Source organism: Lissotriton helveticus, chromosome 11 (genome assembly GCF_964261635.1).
Source record: "Lissotriton helveticus chromosome 11, aLisHel1.1, whole genome shotgun sequence".
Classification (NCBI taxonomy): domain Eukaryota; kingdom Metazoa; phylum Chordata; class Amphibia; order Caudata; family Salamandridae; genus Lissotriton; species Lissotriton helveticus.
The window spans coordinates 421,080,660-421,095,429 of NC_136072.1; the positions used below are offsets into that span (position 1 = coordinate 421,080,660).

The 14,770-nt window shown below is 41.7% G+C and overlaps 1 protein-coding gene across 2 annotated transcripts; it reads right to left on the minus strand.

Moving 5' to 3' along the window:
* Window positions 1–1,340: 1,340 nt before the first annotated feature.
* On the minus strand, window positions 1,341–14,289 carry LOC144791252 (uncharacterized). 2 transcript variants are annotated; one of them, XM_078665903.1, is made up of 4 exons: window positions 14,125–14,289; window positions 5,511–5,625; window positions 5,064–5,141; window positions 1,341–3,511 (listed from the first exon to the last, which is right to left on the minus strand). In XM_078665903.1, the coding sequence occupies exons 1-4, from the start codon at window positions 14,198–14,200 to the stop codon at window positions 3,472–3,474; spliced, it is 309 nt and encodes a 102-aa protein (XP_078522029.1). In that variant the 5' UTR covers window positions 14,201–14,289; the 3' UTR covers window positions 1,341–3,471. The 2 variants fall into 2 exon arrangements, with proteins under 2 accessions (XP_078522029.1, XP_078522030.1); XM_078665904.1 differs by having other exon boundaries at window positions 1,341–3,508; window positions 14,125–14,275.
* Between the last annotated feature and the right edge of the window lie 481 nt (window positions 14,290–14,770).

Consider the following 14,770-nt stretch of genomic DNA (forward strand, 5'->3'; position numbering starts at 1 on the left):
AGAGCGCGAACATGAACCGTGAGGGTATCAGAGCGCTTTACACGGTATACATTGTTGAGCAAACAAAAAGATTAAGGTGCAGGGATAAACAGATCAACACGTATCGTTGCACTCATCGTCATAGACAGAAACAAAAGCAAGGTTCCAAATGTTTTCGTCGTGGGCAGCTGATATGTGAGGCGGTAGTCTTAGATTAGTCCCGCTCAATGAGGTGGTTGTGGGCAGGCCTTAGGCGAGGAATTTACATTCTCTGTGGACTCAAATGACAAGATATTTTCCTGATACTAGCTTCTATCTTAGCTCCCTTAACCTTCCCCTTTTGTAATATCCCAGCAAACTGATTCCCCTCTACCTGCTACATAGTTCCATTTGCATACAACTTTATTTGATTCTACATATGCAATACCCTACTGTAATTTTGTATAACGTGTCTGATTTATTGTGTGGCTTCAATTATTATTGTATCTTTTTTAATTGGGTCTAGTTGCCTATAACTCCTGTTCCGTGTTTCATTAACCTTCACGGGTAATTGTTCTATACAAAATGCTCTGATGCTGTTCTGACCTTTCACCTGCTACACTAAACAATATAATACATTTTAAAAATGTTTTGCTTACCTGCTGCCTTTTCTATAATTGTGACCCATTTTCATGTCTTTCATCTACTCTGCTAACTCCACATTCCCTCTTTGTAAACATCATATGTCAAGATTGAAAGGTGTCCTCTACATCGCTTCCAAGGGAAGTGGCTCCTTTCCAAGAGCGATTCAACCAGGAGGCCGTTTTGGATGTCAAGACCCCAAGATCCTATCTGCCAAGCCATAACTTTCTCTTATAGATTTCCTGCACTTCTCAGTAGCCAATCAGGTTTCACAGTCTCTTTAGAAGGGAATTTGCTACTCAGTACCTTTCAACATTGATTGTTTGGTGTTGATGTGTTTGTGTGTGTGTATGCTGTGGTGTGAGCTGGAAGGAAGATGCGCTGCATTCTGTGATTTTCTGTTTGGCATCCATTTTATGAGTGTGTAAGAGACCCTTTTGGACAATATTGCCCTCAAAAGAGTTTAAAACTCAGCCTGAACTAACAATATAGTGTATTATATTTGTGTACTGTTTCTTATCAATGCAGACATTCAAAGACACTCTACTTATCACATGTTGGCCAAGTTTTAATCTTTTTATAATTGGGCCTTTATTGAGTTCCTCAGGGCCCAGTTTCCAGCCTAAGGTGTTTGATAAGGATCGCCAACAATAACATAATGAAAAAGTTCGCAGTTTTGAAATAAAATAGACATGTTTATGATTATCCGCATTTCTTTGCAAAACACACAGTTGACAACATATTTGCATAAACCTTTATTTTAAATAATAAATTAGATGTATAAAAATACAAATATTAATAATTAACATTTCTGAGGTGTAAATAATATTAGGCAAGTGCTTACAATATAACACATTACAGAAATAAATATATATGTCACACTTGATGGGATAAATAGCACAATATGACTTCATTATAGAGGATTCCTGAAAATAGCCAGATCAGAGCAGGCCTCATTTATGGATGTGTGAGTAGTTTTTCAAAGAGAACATTTCCTATCCCCCATTATGGCAGATGACAACACAATGTAGGATTTAAAGAGATGACGTTTTGCGGTCTAAAAGTTGTCACTACCATTGGAGGGCATGTCATTCCGTTCCCTATGAACACTGCACCTTGTAGGACTATCTTCAATGGGTTACTTTAAGCAGCTATCTACAAAAGTTATTTTTTTAAAGGGATCTTGAGAGAGATATTTTGAACCCTCAACTTTTTAAAAACACCCTGTCAATGATAATAATGCAGATTTTTCATAAAATGTTGTTGAAGCCCTATCACGAAGGTACATTTGGTTGAAAGTGTACCTTTTTCACATGCCTGGAATTCACTAAGGGATTCTTTGTTGACATAGACCAATTTACATGTGCCCAACTCAAGGGCATGGGGAAATGAGTGTTCAAGAGCCTTGAAAGTTTGGGCGCACCCACAAACATACATTTGTGTGCAGTCACAAGTTCCTCTCCTCCAGTGGAAATGTTAGATGTTTACTCCAAGATCTGGCTTAAATTCCTTGCCATGCTTGGGAGGGAAAGGTATAAACCCCAGTACTGCTGAGGTGGTTGTGGAGGATGAGTTTCCAAAGGAGACAAATATATTCCCTACAGAGAAATAAGATAGTGCTTGCAGAGGGGATCCTATTTTCCCTGTGTAGAGTTCTGCGTTATGGAGAACTACGAACAGCGGGAATAGGATCCAATGGAAAGGATACATGACCTTCCCAGGAAATTGTATCGAAACCTGTTCCTCTTACAACATTTGATGCAGATCCCTGTAAATGTTAGTGGATCTCATGCAGTAGTAAATCTACACCCGCACGCAAGGATGAAACTTTATTGCAAATCATTACCTAAGTGCTGTACTACACCTGTTATGTGTGTGTATTTTAAATATTATAGAAATTGTGCCCTTCGACCCTGATAGATATGTGAACGATGTGTATATGTCACCCAATTGAGAACCTTTTTTACAGCAGATATAGGGATTTGGAATGCTACAATAAAGGATTCCTATGATAAAGGCGTGCACCCAATAATTGTGTGCTTTGATACAATAAACACTACACTAGCATGGAGTTGTGCACCAACAGTGTGGATTTGGTCCACCACAATGATGCGTTACTATTATGTGGAGTTGATACACTAAGAAAGTTAGTTACTCATGGTGTCACGATTCACTCTAGACAGTCCTATGAAGTTCTTATATAATAATGCTGTGCGTCTGGCTTATTAAGTGCTGATTTTCCAATGTCCAGACTCTGTATTTGGTGCATCATGCTACTGTTCTGTTTCTTTTCGATATTAGTGTCCAGCATTGTCACAGAATGCAGGATTCTAAACATGGTAATTAGGTTTGTGCTTATGGTGATGCTGTGGCTCTGGCATATTGTTTTTCAAAGTTCCTCTGTTAATGGTGGGTGTTTGACACACTGCACAACATGATACCAATGTTAATGCTATTGATGTGTCATTGAATTGAATGGTGTGTCAATGCAATTGCCAAAGAAATATGGTGAATCTATACATCGTGCATATAATATTATGTGATGGTATACAATATTTTTCATTTGACTGGCTCTAGAATATACCTCCCTAGAGTTTCACATTCATTTAATACAGCTATAGATTTCTTCACATTGAATGCAGAAAAAGAACGGTGTTGCTTTGATGCCCCTGATATTAATGAAGCCTTATAATTGAGGATACAGCCTTAGTGACTCTTGCCTGGTGACTGCAATGGACTTTCAGTGAAAATTTTAATCAGTTCATCGTGGCTTAGTGGAGGGATGGCACCCAGTGGCATAAAGTCCCATTGCAACACCACTTTGAAATCCAGGGATGTGTCCTCCATCTGGAGACTTCTTTGCAACAGTTCTCAACGGCGATTTGGCTTGATTGCGCTGCTCTTTATCCTGCTGTGAAATCACGTGAAAGAAGAAATTTGTCACTTGTTTTTCCTACAGAACAATGACATGTACATGTATTCAACTGAAGAGATATGCTCATTGCAGTAGTCAAGCTCTGATGCAAAAGAGCATGTGCAATATTACTATGGGGCATGTGCACTGGGAAGCAAACCTAATAAAGACCTCTCCTGTTGCTAAAAGCAGAGGATAGTTGCAGGAGACTAGACCACAATTAGTCACATCATACATTTAAGATATCACTCCATAATCTTAATAAAAGGCTATGAATTATTATTGAACAAGCCATTATCACAAAGCTATAAAGTATCCTCCTACTCAGCCACGGCCAATGTTTGTTGCTGACACTTTTGAATCAAAACAACCCACTACTGCTATTTACTTTATTTTAGGGGTATGCTCATGTTGTGGTTACAGTTTCCAGGCGAAATAAAAGGTCTAACAAACTTACTCTATTGCACTTAAATAATGCCTGCCCTCTTCAACATTGAAGTACCTTGTTGAGCATTTACTTCTGTCTTACTGGTTTCAACCCCTTCAGAAGTAAAGAGCTTAACAAAATTTCACACTTCAAATTCACACTAATTGCAAGGGCATGATCCTATACCACCCACATATCTTTTTTTTTTACCTTACTGCTTAATCTGGGCTTGTCCATGTCAGGTGGCCTGCCAATTCCTTAGTCACTTTTTCTATTTGGGCTTTGACAGTTTCTGAGACAACATAGTGCTCTGGATGAGCAAATCTCTGGTCTGCACCCTCTTCATTTCAGACACACTAAGATTAATCCATATCTCAACATGGATAGTTTCACACAATAAGCAAACCTGCTTTCCCAGTTAAAAACCTCCAGCTTCAATAAAACTACCTAATGGCCACACCTTGTTATAAAACACTTTTCCCGCTTTTGCAATATCTCTTACGTAACTCACACCCTGTTTTAGGTAACAACCTTCCAACTGACACAAGATCATCCTGGATCATGTTCACATAATAAATGATATCATTGTTTCACACAGTTCCTTTCTGTGACACATTGTCATCATGTGCCATGCTCCATAACAAGAGTTTCCCCCATTCTTAAGACTACCCTTTCCTATTTCAAACATACCTCCTCCGTTCGGCCAACCTACTGTATCATGTGTCATCATGGGCCATACCCCTGTCTAGAACCGACAACCTCATCTAATTATGTCTCGAAGTGGACATATCGATTTTATAATCTGATGTCACATCATTGGGTTGTATGTCAAAATATTGAAGTAAAAATATTGGTCTACAAAATATTGATTCAAGAATATTAACTACCAATATATTGTTACAGTAGGTAAATGCAGGTTTGCTATACTTTCCTACTCTATTGTACTTCTAATCTTAAATTCCACATCAACCTACCTTGGAAATCGATATGTACATTATCAAGGAGTATTAATCTGTCGCGAGAGGCCACTAGAGTTATGATGCATCTGAGAAACTATCATAATACACTGCTAGATCCTTTAAACATACTATTGTAAATGAATCTCTTAGCTGTATTACTCACTCAAGTTCCTTCATCTTGCGAGTCACCCATTTAGCTGTGGCATTCAAGCACCTAGATGTTCCGTCTTGCAAGGTAAATCTGAAAAGAAAAAAAAAATTATGTTAAACACGTCAAACAAAATTCAACAAGGAACATCTCTTTGGAGAAAAAAGATGTTAGGGGCTAGGTGTATCTGTGCATGCCCTTTTATATTAGTGAATGCAGAAGCCCAAGATTGTCTAGGAATATGTGCTGATATCAGTAAAAGCAGGAACTCCGTTTTGTTAAACCTTTTCGGACAAAATCAATTAAGCTGGAGGTCATTGCCAGACAAAATGAGATTCTGTGAGCGCCAGGTTGACCCATCATTCACAGTGAATTCATGATCTGCCATTTTCATAGGATGTCAGGTGGGAGTTGCTTTGATTATCCATTAAAAAAAAGAAATCATACCAAATCAAAACTTACATGATGGCATTGACACAAGGAAGGGCTTCTTTTTGTATTTCATATTTCACAATCATGCTTGAATCCTTCTTGGATGTGTTGACTTGTTTACAGCAGGTGGTTTCCTTGCCAATATCTGTGAAAGAAAAAGATCATAGCTCAAAAGAACATTTCCATACTTTTTGTGACAAATTCTGCAAGGGCATCACAAGTCTATTTTCTAAGCAGGATGATGGAAAGCATGTGGACTAGATCTCGTGGGCAATAGGACCATGTGACACTCAGATAGAGCTTTCATTTAAAAATTTGATTGATAAATATCCTTGTTAGACCTGGCATATTTGGAGTGGTTTCCCTGTCTATTGCCTCTACCTCCTGTATTTTATTTTTGATGATGTGCTGGATTTAGTTTTTGCTGGTTTAGATGCTTTGGGCCCTTTGCCACTGCTGATCAGTGTCAAAGTGCAAGTGCTCCCTGCGTAAATTGTTATTGTAATTGGTTATCCATGATTGGCATATTTGTATCACCAAGAAGTCCCTAGTAAAGTGCACTGAGTGTGCCAGGGCTGGTGATACAAATGCTACTAGTGGGCCTGCAGCACTGATTGTGCCACCCACATGAGTAGCCCTAAATTGGTGTCTAAGGCATGCCACCGCAGTGCCGGTGTGTAGTCTGTGAACTGCCATGTCAACCTGGCCAGTGTCCCCACTGACCAGGCCTAACCCTTCCCTTTCTGTACACATTGGTCACCTCTATGGAAGGCCCAAAGTACCCCCTTGGGCAGGGTGAAATGTATGTGAAAGGTAGAGCATGTACAAGTGCAGGTGACATGCGCTGGTAGTGAATTACAGCCATTTTCGTTTTTCACTGTTGTAAGGCTATCTTGCCCAGAGGCTATCATGGGGAATGCTGGCTACAGTGGTTACCTGCATACCTTCCTATAGGAGCAAGCTAGGACATAAAAGTCTGGTATCCCTGAACTCAGAATTTAATAACACATCTTTTAGGAAAGTTGTTTTTTAAATCCTGTGTTTGAGAACTGCACTTTTAGAAAGTGGCTGTTCTCTTGTCTGACCTTTCTGTGTGTCTTGGCCTGTTTGTGAATTGACTGTCTGGTTTGTGAGTGGCAGGGGCTGGGTGGCTCCCAGAGGCTGAGTGGGTCATCCCTGGGCTGAATAACTCCATCTGCATCTAGAGTGGTGGGAGGGGATAGCACCTGGGCCTGAATAGGGGTGTGCCTGCCTTCCAAAATACTGGCTCCACCTCCTGCTGGGCGGCTGACGACCCTGCCCCTCTCTCTGAAAGGAAAGGAGAAGCCAAGAAAACAAGGTGCTCAAGGAACACCCAGAACTGGTTCAGACCGGGCTCAGAGCCCTCCTGCACAAAGGGAACAAATACTTTTAGGGGTATAAGTACAGGACCCCAGACTACAGAAAATTAGATCATCCTGGAATCCAGAAGGAACCTCTGCGAAAGAGAAAGCTGGAAGACTGAAGAGGAAGGACTGTCCTGCTGTGTGTTTGTGGGCTGACCTGCAGTTGCTTTGTTGCCAAGGAGAGGAGAAGGACTTTGCTTTGTGCTGTGTTCCCTTGCTTGAAGAGATCTCCAAGGGCCTGAGTTGAGCTGGCTCCCTGTTAAGAAGTCCCAGGAACAAAAGGACTTCACCCCCAGCTTCGCTCCCTGAGCTCTATTGAGAGAGTTCTGTCCTTCCTAGAGTGCTTGACCCAGTCACAGGGCCTCTGGAAGTAGTACCTGTTGTTTGGGATGCTGGACAAGAAGAAAATGAGTCTTTCTACCAAGTTTCACGCATTGCTCGCTTGCGGAGCCCAGCCCCGTCAGAACGAGGAAATTCCCGCCGCCACGAATATCGAGATCGTCGCAGCGCCTATTGCCGCTACAGGAACTGACGCATCCTTCTCTTGCGGAACGCATCGCTCCGATGCGGGAAAAGTACCATCGCTGCGAGTATCGTCGCAGAGTCTGTCGTCACAGGGTGAGATCGTCACACCGCCTGCTTGCGGACCGCATCACGTTGCTGCGAGAGTCGTCGCAGAGCCATCACATCGAGGGGCCGCTAGAGGAGAAGATCGACACTGCGCCTGAGATTGTCACCGTCCCGAAGATCGCTGCATCGTACCTTTGCGAGACGCTTTTTACGAAACCTGCACACCGGAATCCACACAAGGTATCGCATCCCTCGTCATACAGACCGGAGTCACCGCAACAAGCCCGCTGCATCCAGCGGGGTTGTTGCATCGCCTCCCCAGTGTCTCAGGAGTGACGCATCGCTTGTTTTTCAACGCTGCAGCTTTCACTTGGAACTTTTGTCACATCCAAAGGTACTGTTGGCCAAAACGTGACGCAACTGTGGATTATTTTAACGCAACCTTAAGAACTCTTTTGAAACCATATTCTTGAACTGTGTATTTCGGATTTATGTCATTTTGGTCTTGTGTAGTTTAGATTAAATAACTTTATTTTTCTAAACCGGTGTGGAGTCCATTTGTGGTGTTTTCACTGTGTTACTGTGAGTGTTGGTACAAATATATTACACATTGCCTTTGATAAGCCTGACTGGTCGTGCCAAGCTACCAAGGGGGTGAGCAGGGGTTATCTAAAGAGTGTATCATCCTTACCCTGAGTTGAAGCAAGGGTCCCTATTGGGACAGTGGTGCCTACCTCTGCCAACTAGAGACCCCCAGATCTAACAATCCTCTTTCAATGGAAGGATTACACATTGTTTCAAAACTTAGTGGTCACCATAGACATAAATTCATTGAAGCCTATTTTCTAAACCTATCTCTTTTTCACTCCTATAGAGCAGGGGCCAACATTTGAAGAATGTTTTTAAAAATGAGGTGATCCAGAAACACCACACACAGATTCTCAGTCAATATTGCAATATAATCAATACATTACCCCACTTTTCTATGGAAACAAATGCACCAAATAAACCACTAGGATTAACAGAGAAGTGTCTAATAAATGCGTTGCCTAATTCAAACGATTCATGAAAGGAAATGGATGCTGATCATAACTTGGCCAACTTCATGAACTTCGCACGGTTGAAGAAATATTTAAAAAAGTGGTTAAAAGACTATTCTAAAAGTACGTTAATGCAAGAAAACCCCCAGAGCATCCTAATTTTAGAAGGAGAATTCTGAGGCAAGGAAATATTTAGTGGTAGACTTCTCTCACAATGCACAGTCGAAAATGAGGGATTGTATTTTAGACGCATTTTCCATTTCAAAGCCCCATCTCGTTCTGGCTTTAAACATCTCCAGGATTGGGTTCTCTACTTATCCGTCTTTGGGCCTTGCTATTGGACCACTATTCCTGGGAAGTGTGTTTTTCAAAAACAGGAATGCTACACGGTTTAAAAACACTGGGGCATATTATCAAGGACAGGCGATACATTATCGCCGCTTTTATCGGCAGGAAACTGCCGATAAAGCGGCGATAATGGCCTTGATAATATGCTCTATGAATTCCAATCGAAGCCCATGTTAGATGTGAACATGTTAGATGTGAACACATCTAACATGGGCTTCGATTCGAATTCATAGAGCATATTATCAAGGCCATTATCGCCGCTTTATCGGCAGAAAAGCGGCGATAATGTATCGCCTGTCCTTGATAATATTCCCCACTATTTGAGATTGATACAAGTACATTGCCGTTGCATAAATTACTCAGTACTTTTTGCTTCAACTAGTCTTGACTTTCCACTTCAGTAACCCTTGCAGTAAAACGAACACATCGCACCTCCTTGCAAGACATTTTTCACAAATACACTAATAGTTAGTGCTTGTAACTGGAGTATGGTGATACAGCCTAAAAGCAGATGTGTTGGAAAGTGGATAAATGTATACAGATGGGATTGTTTTTATGAATTATTCGCATATTAATATGCAAATAAAAATTCAATTCAATACGCAGATTGATGCAAAAACACTTGAACTGGGGTAAAACTCCTCAGTTACGGTCCTTTTCCTTTGTTCAGTCAACACAAACAACCTGTACACAAGTCATTGATAGCCTTCGTTCTAGCCCTGGAAGACAGGAGAGCAGTTTTTGTGGTGCAGAAAAGCCCCCTCCTAAAATGGTGCACATAACGTAAGGCACATGGAAAGCATCTGAATGATTACCCTTGAAGCACATTCCTTAGCCAGTGGCCCACTCATATCTAACTGTTGGTGGGAAACGGATTGGAAACTTAACATGTAAGAGCAGTTGCCACTTTTTCCATTATTGAGTGTTAATTCAAGTTAGACTCGGGGGATTTGTTTTAGGGGGATGTATGACATTACAACGCATGCTTTTACATCGCATGCCTTTACAACGCGGTTTTTAGAACGCAAACCTTTACAACGCATTGCGCTTTGGGGCGCTGGATAGTGAATAGTTTAATTTACTATTCCAACTCCAGTCCCCGTGGACACTAGGGAAGGTTTCGGACAGTAAATTAAACGTATTCCCTATCCTAGAGCGCCCCCCAGCGCAATGCGTTGTAATGGTTTGCGTTGTAAAAGTTGCGTCGTAAAGGCACTGCGAGGTAAAAGTTGCGTTGTAAAGGATGTTTCCCGTTTTAGGGGAATGTAATATTCCGTAAATCCCAAATATTGTTTTTTCTTTATTGTATCCCAATTTTTTCCCCTGATACTTTTTGCATAACCTAAGGTATCCATTATTTTTTAGACAATTGCCCAAGTTGATTAATGACTGACTGACTGACCGATTAATGCATTAGCCCTAATTTACTGCCCAAGTTGATTAATGTATTAGCCCTCATTTTTGAAAAAACTATGCTAGAAAAATGTATGCCATTTATCCCAGCCCTACTTTTAAATTAGTAGTTATGTTTTTCTAGATCATTCACTCCTGCCCTTTAAGGAAGTCTCAATGCCCTCTCTCAGCCTTCTTTTTTAATGTGTCTGCCAGTCCGCATGTGGACATTTTTCTAATGCCAATCCAGAGGAAGAGACAGAGGGGCAGATTTACAAGAAAGTAACGCAGCACGGTGCCGCAAGTCATTTTTCTGTCTTGTGCTGCGTTCGTTTTGAAGCACAGGGATGCAACATATTTACAACAATGTGTTGCATCTCTGTGCTTCCCCCTGAGATGGCACACAAACTTCTGCCATGCGCTGGTGCAGGCACCCTTGCCCCATGGTGCAAGGATGCCTGCGTCGTGGGGGAGATTGTTTTTGTGCAGGAAGGGGCACCTTCCTGCAGAAAAAACAATAATTGGAAGTTATTTCCTCTTCCAATGTGTGCTTAGAATGCAGCACGCATTGACAGAGGAAATAACAAGGAGAAATGAAAGCATTTCTCCTTGTTGCACCTCGCTACGCCACCCCTAAGGTGGCGTAGCATTCTGATGCATGTCCAGATCTATGAATTCTCGTAAATCTGGAAATGCATCTCTGGACATGGGTGTTGCGTGGGAACACCCACAGCAACACCCATGTTACGCCCCTAACACACAAAGTGTTACGTGGAAAGGGGCAATATTTACAAGTACAGGTAAAGTCACGCAGGGTGACTTTACCTGTGCTTGTAAATATCTCTCAGCAGGCTGCGCCACCGTTGCCTCACGCAATGTGATGCACCGATGGCACAAGGAGCTTGTAAATCTGCTCCAAAATGTTTTGTGAGGATCATGGCCAAGCGTGTCCCAAAGAAACTAGCACACCAAGCAATTCTGATCCCAAAGAAGGTCCTAACGGTGGTCGATGGTCTGCAGTGATAGGTTCACCCACAAAGAATTATCCACTAATCACACCCACCACTATGTGCAGTGATAGCAAGACAAAATATGTCTTACTATCACTGCACGAATCAGACCCAGAGAAGCGTACTTCATTGCACGAGTGTTCCTAATGTGAAAAATTACAATGTTCTGGCTGTTGTGCATGTGCCTAATTACTTTGGGCCTCATTTATGAAAAGTGACGCATCGCTGCGTGAAAACAGCGATGCGTCACTTTTCATTGCGCCCTCCTTGCGACACCAATGATGCGTCATATTTACAATATGACGTATCATTGCGCAAGGAGTTACAGATACGTCAGTATTTCTGATGTATCTGTGAGCGCAAAAGTGACGCATTGCTGGAATGTGTCACAAAAGTGACGCAACTCCAGCAATGCGTCCTTTCACATGGGGAAAGCCCCATGTGAAAGGGCTTGCGTCAGTCTTCTGCCTGCTGTGAGGCAGGCGCAAGATTTTGACGCAACAGCGTCCTAAAAGTGACGCAGTGAAATCTTATAGATTTCACTGCGTCACTATTACGAGGCTTTTTGCGGGGGAACGCCCCCTCTGCATACATTATACCTGACGCAGGTATAATGTAGCGCAGGGGTTTACAAATTGACGCATTTGCTTAGATGCGTCACTTTGTAAATAGTGCGCAACAGGAGGCATGTTTTACGCCGCCGATGCGTCAATAAAAAGTGAGGCATCGGAAGCGCAAAACTGACGCAAGGCCTCATAAATGAGATCCTTTTTCTTTAAAAAAGAGTTCTGACCTGACTTGGGGCAGCTCATCCATTTGATAATAATGTTTGAATAACTATGCAGTAGAAATCAGAAATTAAACTGCTTCCAGGTACTAAAGACCTGTCTTACTATTAACCATCTCAGTCTTACTCATCCTATCTGCATTAAAATGATGGAACGACCAATCAACTCAGAGGGATAAGGACCTGTCATCTTCAGGTCACAGAGATAACGTACCAACTGTGGTACATTGGAACAATATTGCAGGTCACCGAGGAGTTTTGTGGTGGTATAGAGGAATGAGGCCGAAGCCAAGTTCCTTCATAAGGCCGTGGAACTCCAAGGTGACTTGCAGTATCTTATAATGTATGCAGCGAGATATTTTATTCCTTATAATTCATGGGCACTACATGACCTTTTCCTCCAGCCACTTAAATCATCAGTGTGTTGCTCTTTCAGATTAAAGAGATAGCATGTTTGCAAACATGAATAAAAAAAGCTGAATCTCTAGAGCACAATTAAATACACTAACAAGAAGCTCTATATTTGTTGCAAAAAGATATTAGAATCAGTTTAATACAAGTCCGATTTAAACAAAAACAATACACTATCCTGGAATAGGTAAAAACATGCCAAAAGAGTGTATCTTTTCTATAATTACATGTTGCAATAAATGTCTGCTTATCACTGTTCATCTGGAAATGCCTTTCCCCTCGGCTGCTGGTTCTAACAGCACGCATTGTGACAAAAGTATTCAGTGGTAAATGGTTATTACAGTAGCAGCTCGTGGAGGGAGTGGGGCGGGGTGCGGGAGGGGCATGGTGGGGGGTAGTAAATTCCGGCTCACGGCCAACCGGAGCAATGTAAATAAATAAATAAATAAAACAAATGTCATTGTGTGCGCTGAAACACATTTGGCGTTTCAGAGCACACAATGAAATTCGCTTTAATTAATGTATTTATTTACATTACTCCGGTCGGCCGTGAGCCAGAGTTTACTACCCCCCACCCTTCCCTGCCCCGCGGCACTCCCTCCACAAGCCGCTACTGGGTTATTACAGATGAGCGGCTATCTCATTTTTTTACTACAGGCGACTTGGTGAGTGGCAAGTCGCTTGTGATGAGGAAAATAGAGACATGCTTTTATACAGGGATTGCAGGATCCCATGTATTAAACCTTTGATAAATACTTTAACCCTGTCAGCTGCATTGCCAGCATTTTACAAAGGGAACTTAAATCCCAAAATGTTATCATTGTCTAAAAGAAAACACAATTGAATGAGCTTACTCTTGATTTTCAAGCTTGCTAATCAACTATTTCACATTCCCCAGTGTCACATTTCGCATATGTGCACACAATATTGTACCGATTACAAAATATGACCAAACAATGCATTAAAGGGAAATATATTAATGTCACCAGCATGCACATTTTGCTGTAGGATAAACAAATCCCTTTTTCTGTAGTAGCATGATATTGGGCGCTCCTTTTAGTGTGCTGTCTCTTGAGGCTTTACTTGAGGTACACTATCTAGTATCCCCCACACCAAGCTGGTATTTGGTCTGTACGTACTTTGACTTGTCTTCCTTAATTTTTTACGAGTTAATTTGATGTGTAGCTATTTTGTCAGTGCCATTTTTGCAAATGCGAGTAAATTATTGTTAACCCAGAAATTCTACCCTCCGAGTACACCTCCCATCAGGCTACATATTTTCTCACATCAATCCTTCTCCATCTCGGCCACATTGTTTACCCACTAGATCTTACACCATCCGTTTAGAAGACATTATGAAAACCTAGCCAACATGCCTTGTCCATAAACTCCTTCGGTTATTCCGATCAAAAGGTTAAAATGAAAACTGTCACACGTAGCAAGCCAATCAAATAATCAATAACTGTTGATTCAGAATCCTACAGAGGCTCCCAAGAACACTCACCATCCCACACAACTTGTCCTACATTATTTTAGAGATTTTTATTCATGTCCTATAATCCTAATGATTTGGTCCGTAGAACAGTGTGGAATATATTACAATTAGAAATGAATTCTGCAATTCATTTGTATTTTGCATGCCCCCCAACCCCCCCACACACAGACATCCCCAGTGCCTGCCAGAAAGTGCTCAGTACTCACCACTTGATACCAGAACCGCAGCACAGACAGCAAGGAGCAGTGCAATGCGCAGCACAGTGCTGGTTCCAGACATCATTGAAGATGGATTTCTGCCCTTGTCTGCTTCTTGGTCAGAGAACCTTTCCTGCAGGGTTGCGTCTGGCTGTGCAGAGGGCAGCGTGGCTTCTCCCAGGAACCACAATGCTCTCTTTTTAAGCAATCAAAAAAAGAGGAAGGGCGGAAATGAGCAATCTCTTACACTACAACAAAACCAACGCCTTGCCCATAACGAAGTGGAAAAAAAGTGAATAATGTGTCCATCAGCACATTTTGCACTTCCCAGAAGTTTATCTACTTCTGGAGACACTCCAATTAAGGTATGCTTCATATTTTTCTGCAGTTGCTTTCTTGGCTTCTCCGTAGCACTTTTCTCATCATGCACATGACTTCTCAATTCACAGAATGATATTTGAGGCCCAAGTACCAAGAAATTAGGCAAAGGCTGGGTACAAAGGGGTCTCAGGCCCATAAGATGAACCATGGGGTTCGGAAGTGTGAAGTGAGAATTGCCTGCCTCAAAAAATTCAACTCGTTGTCTAAGTGAGCCCATTTTGTTTGTAGAGGGCTAAGGCCCAGCAAGGTTAAAACAGTTTTTTTTTCAGCAGTC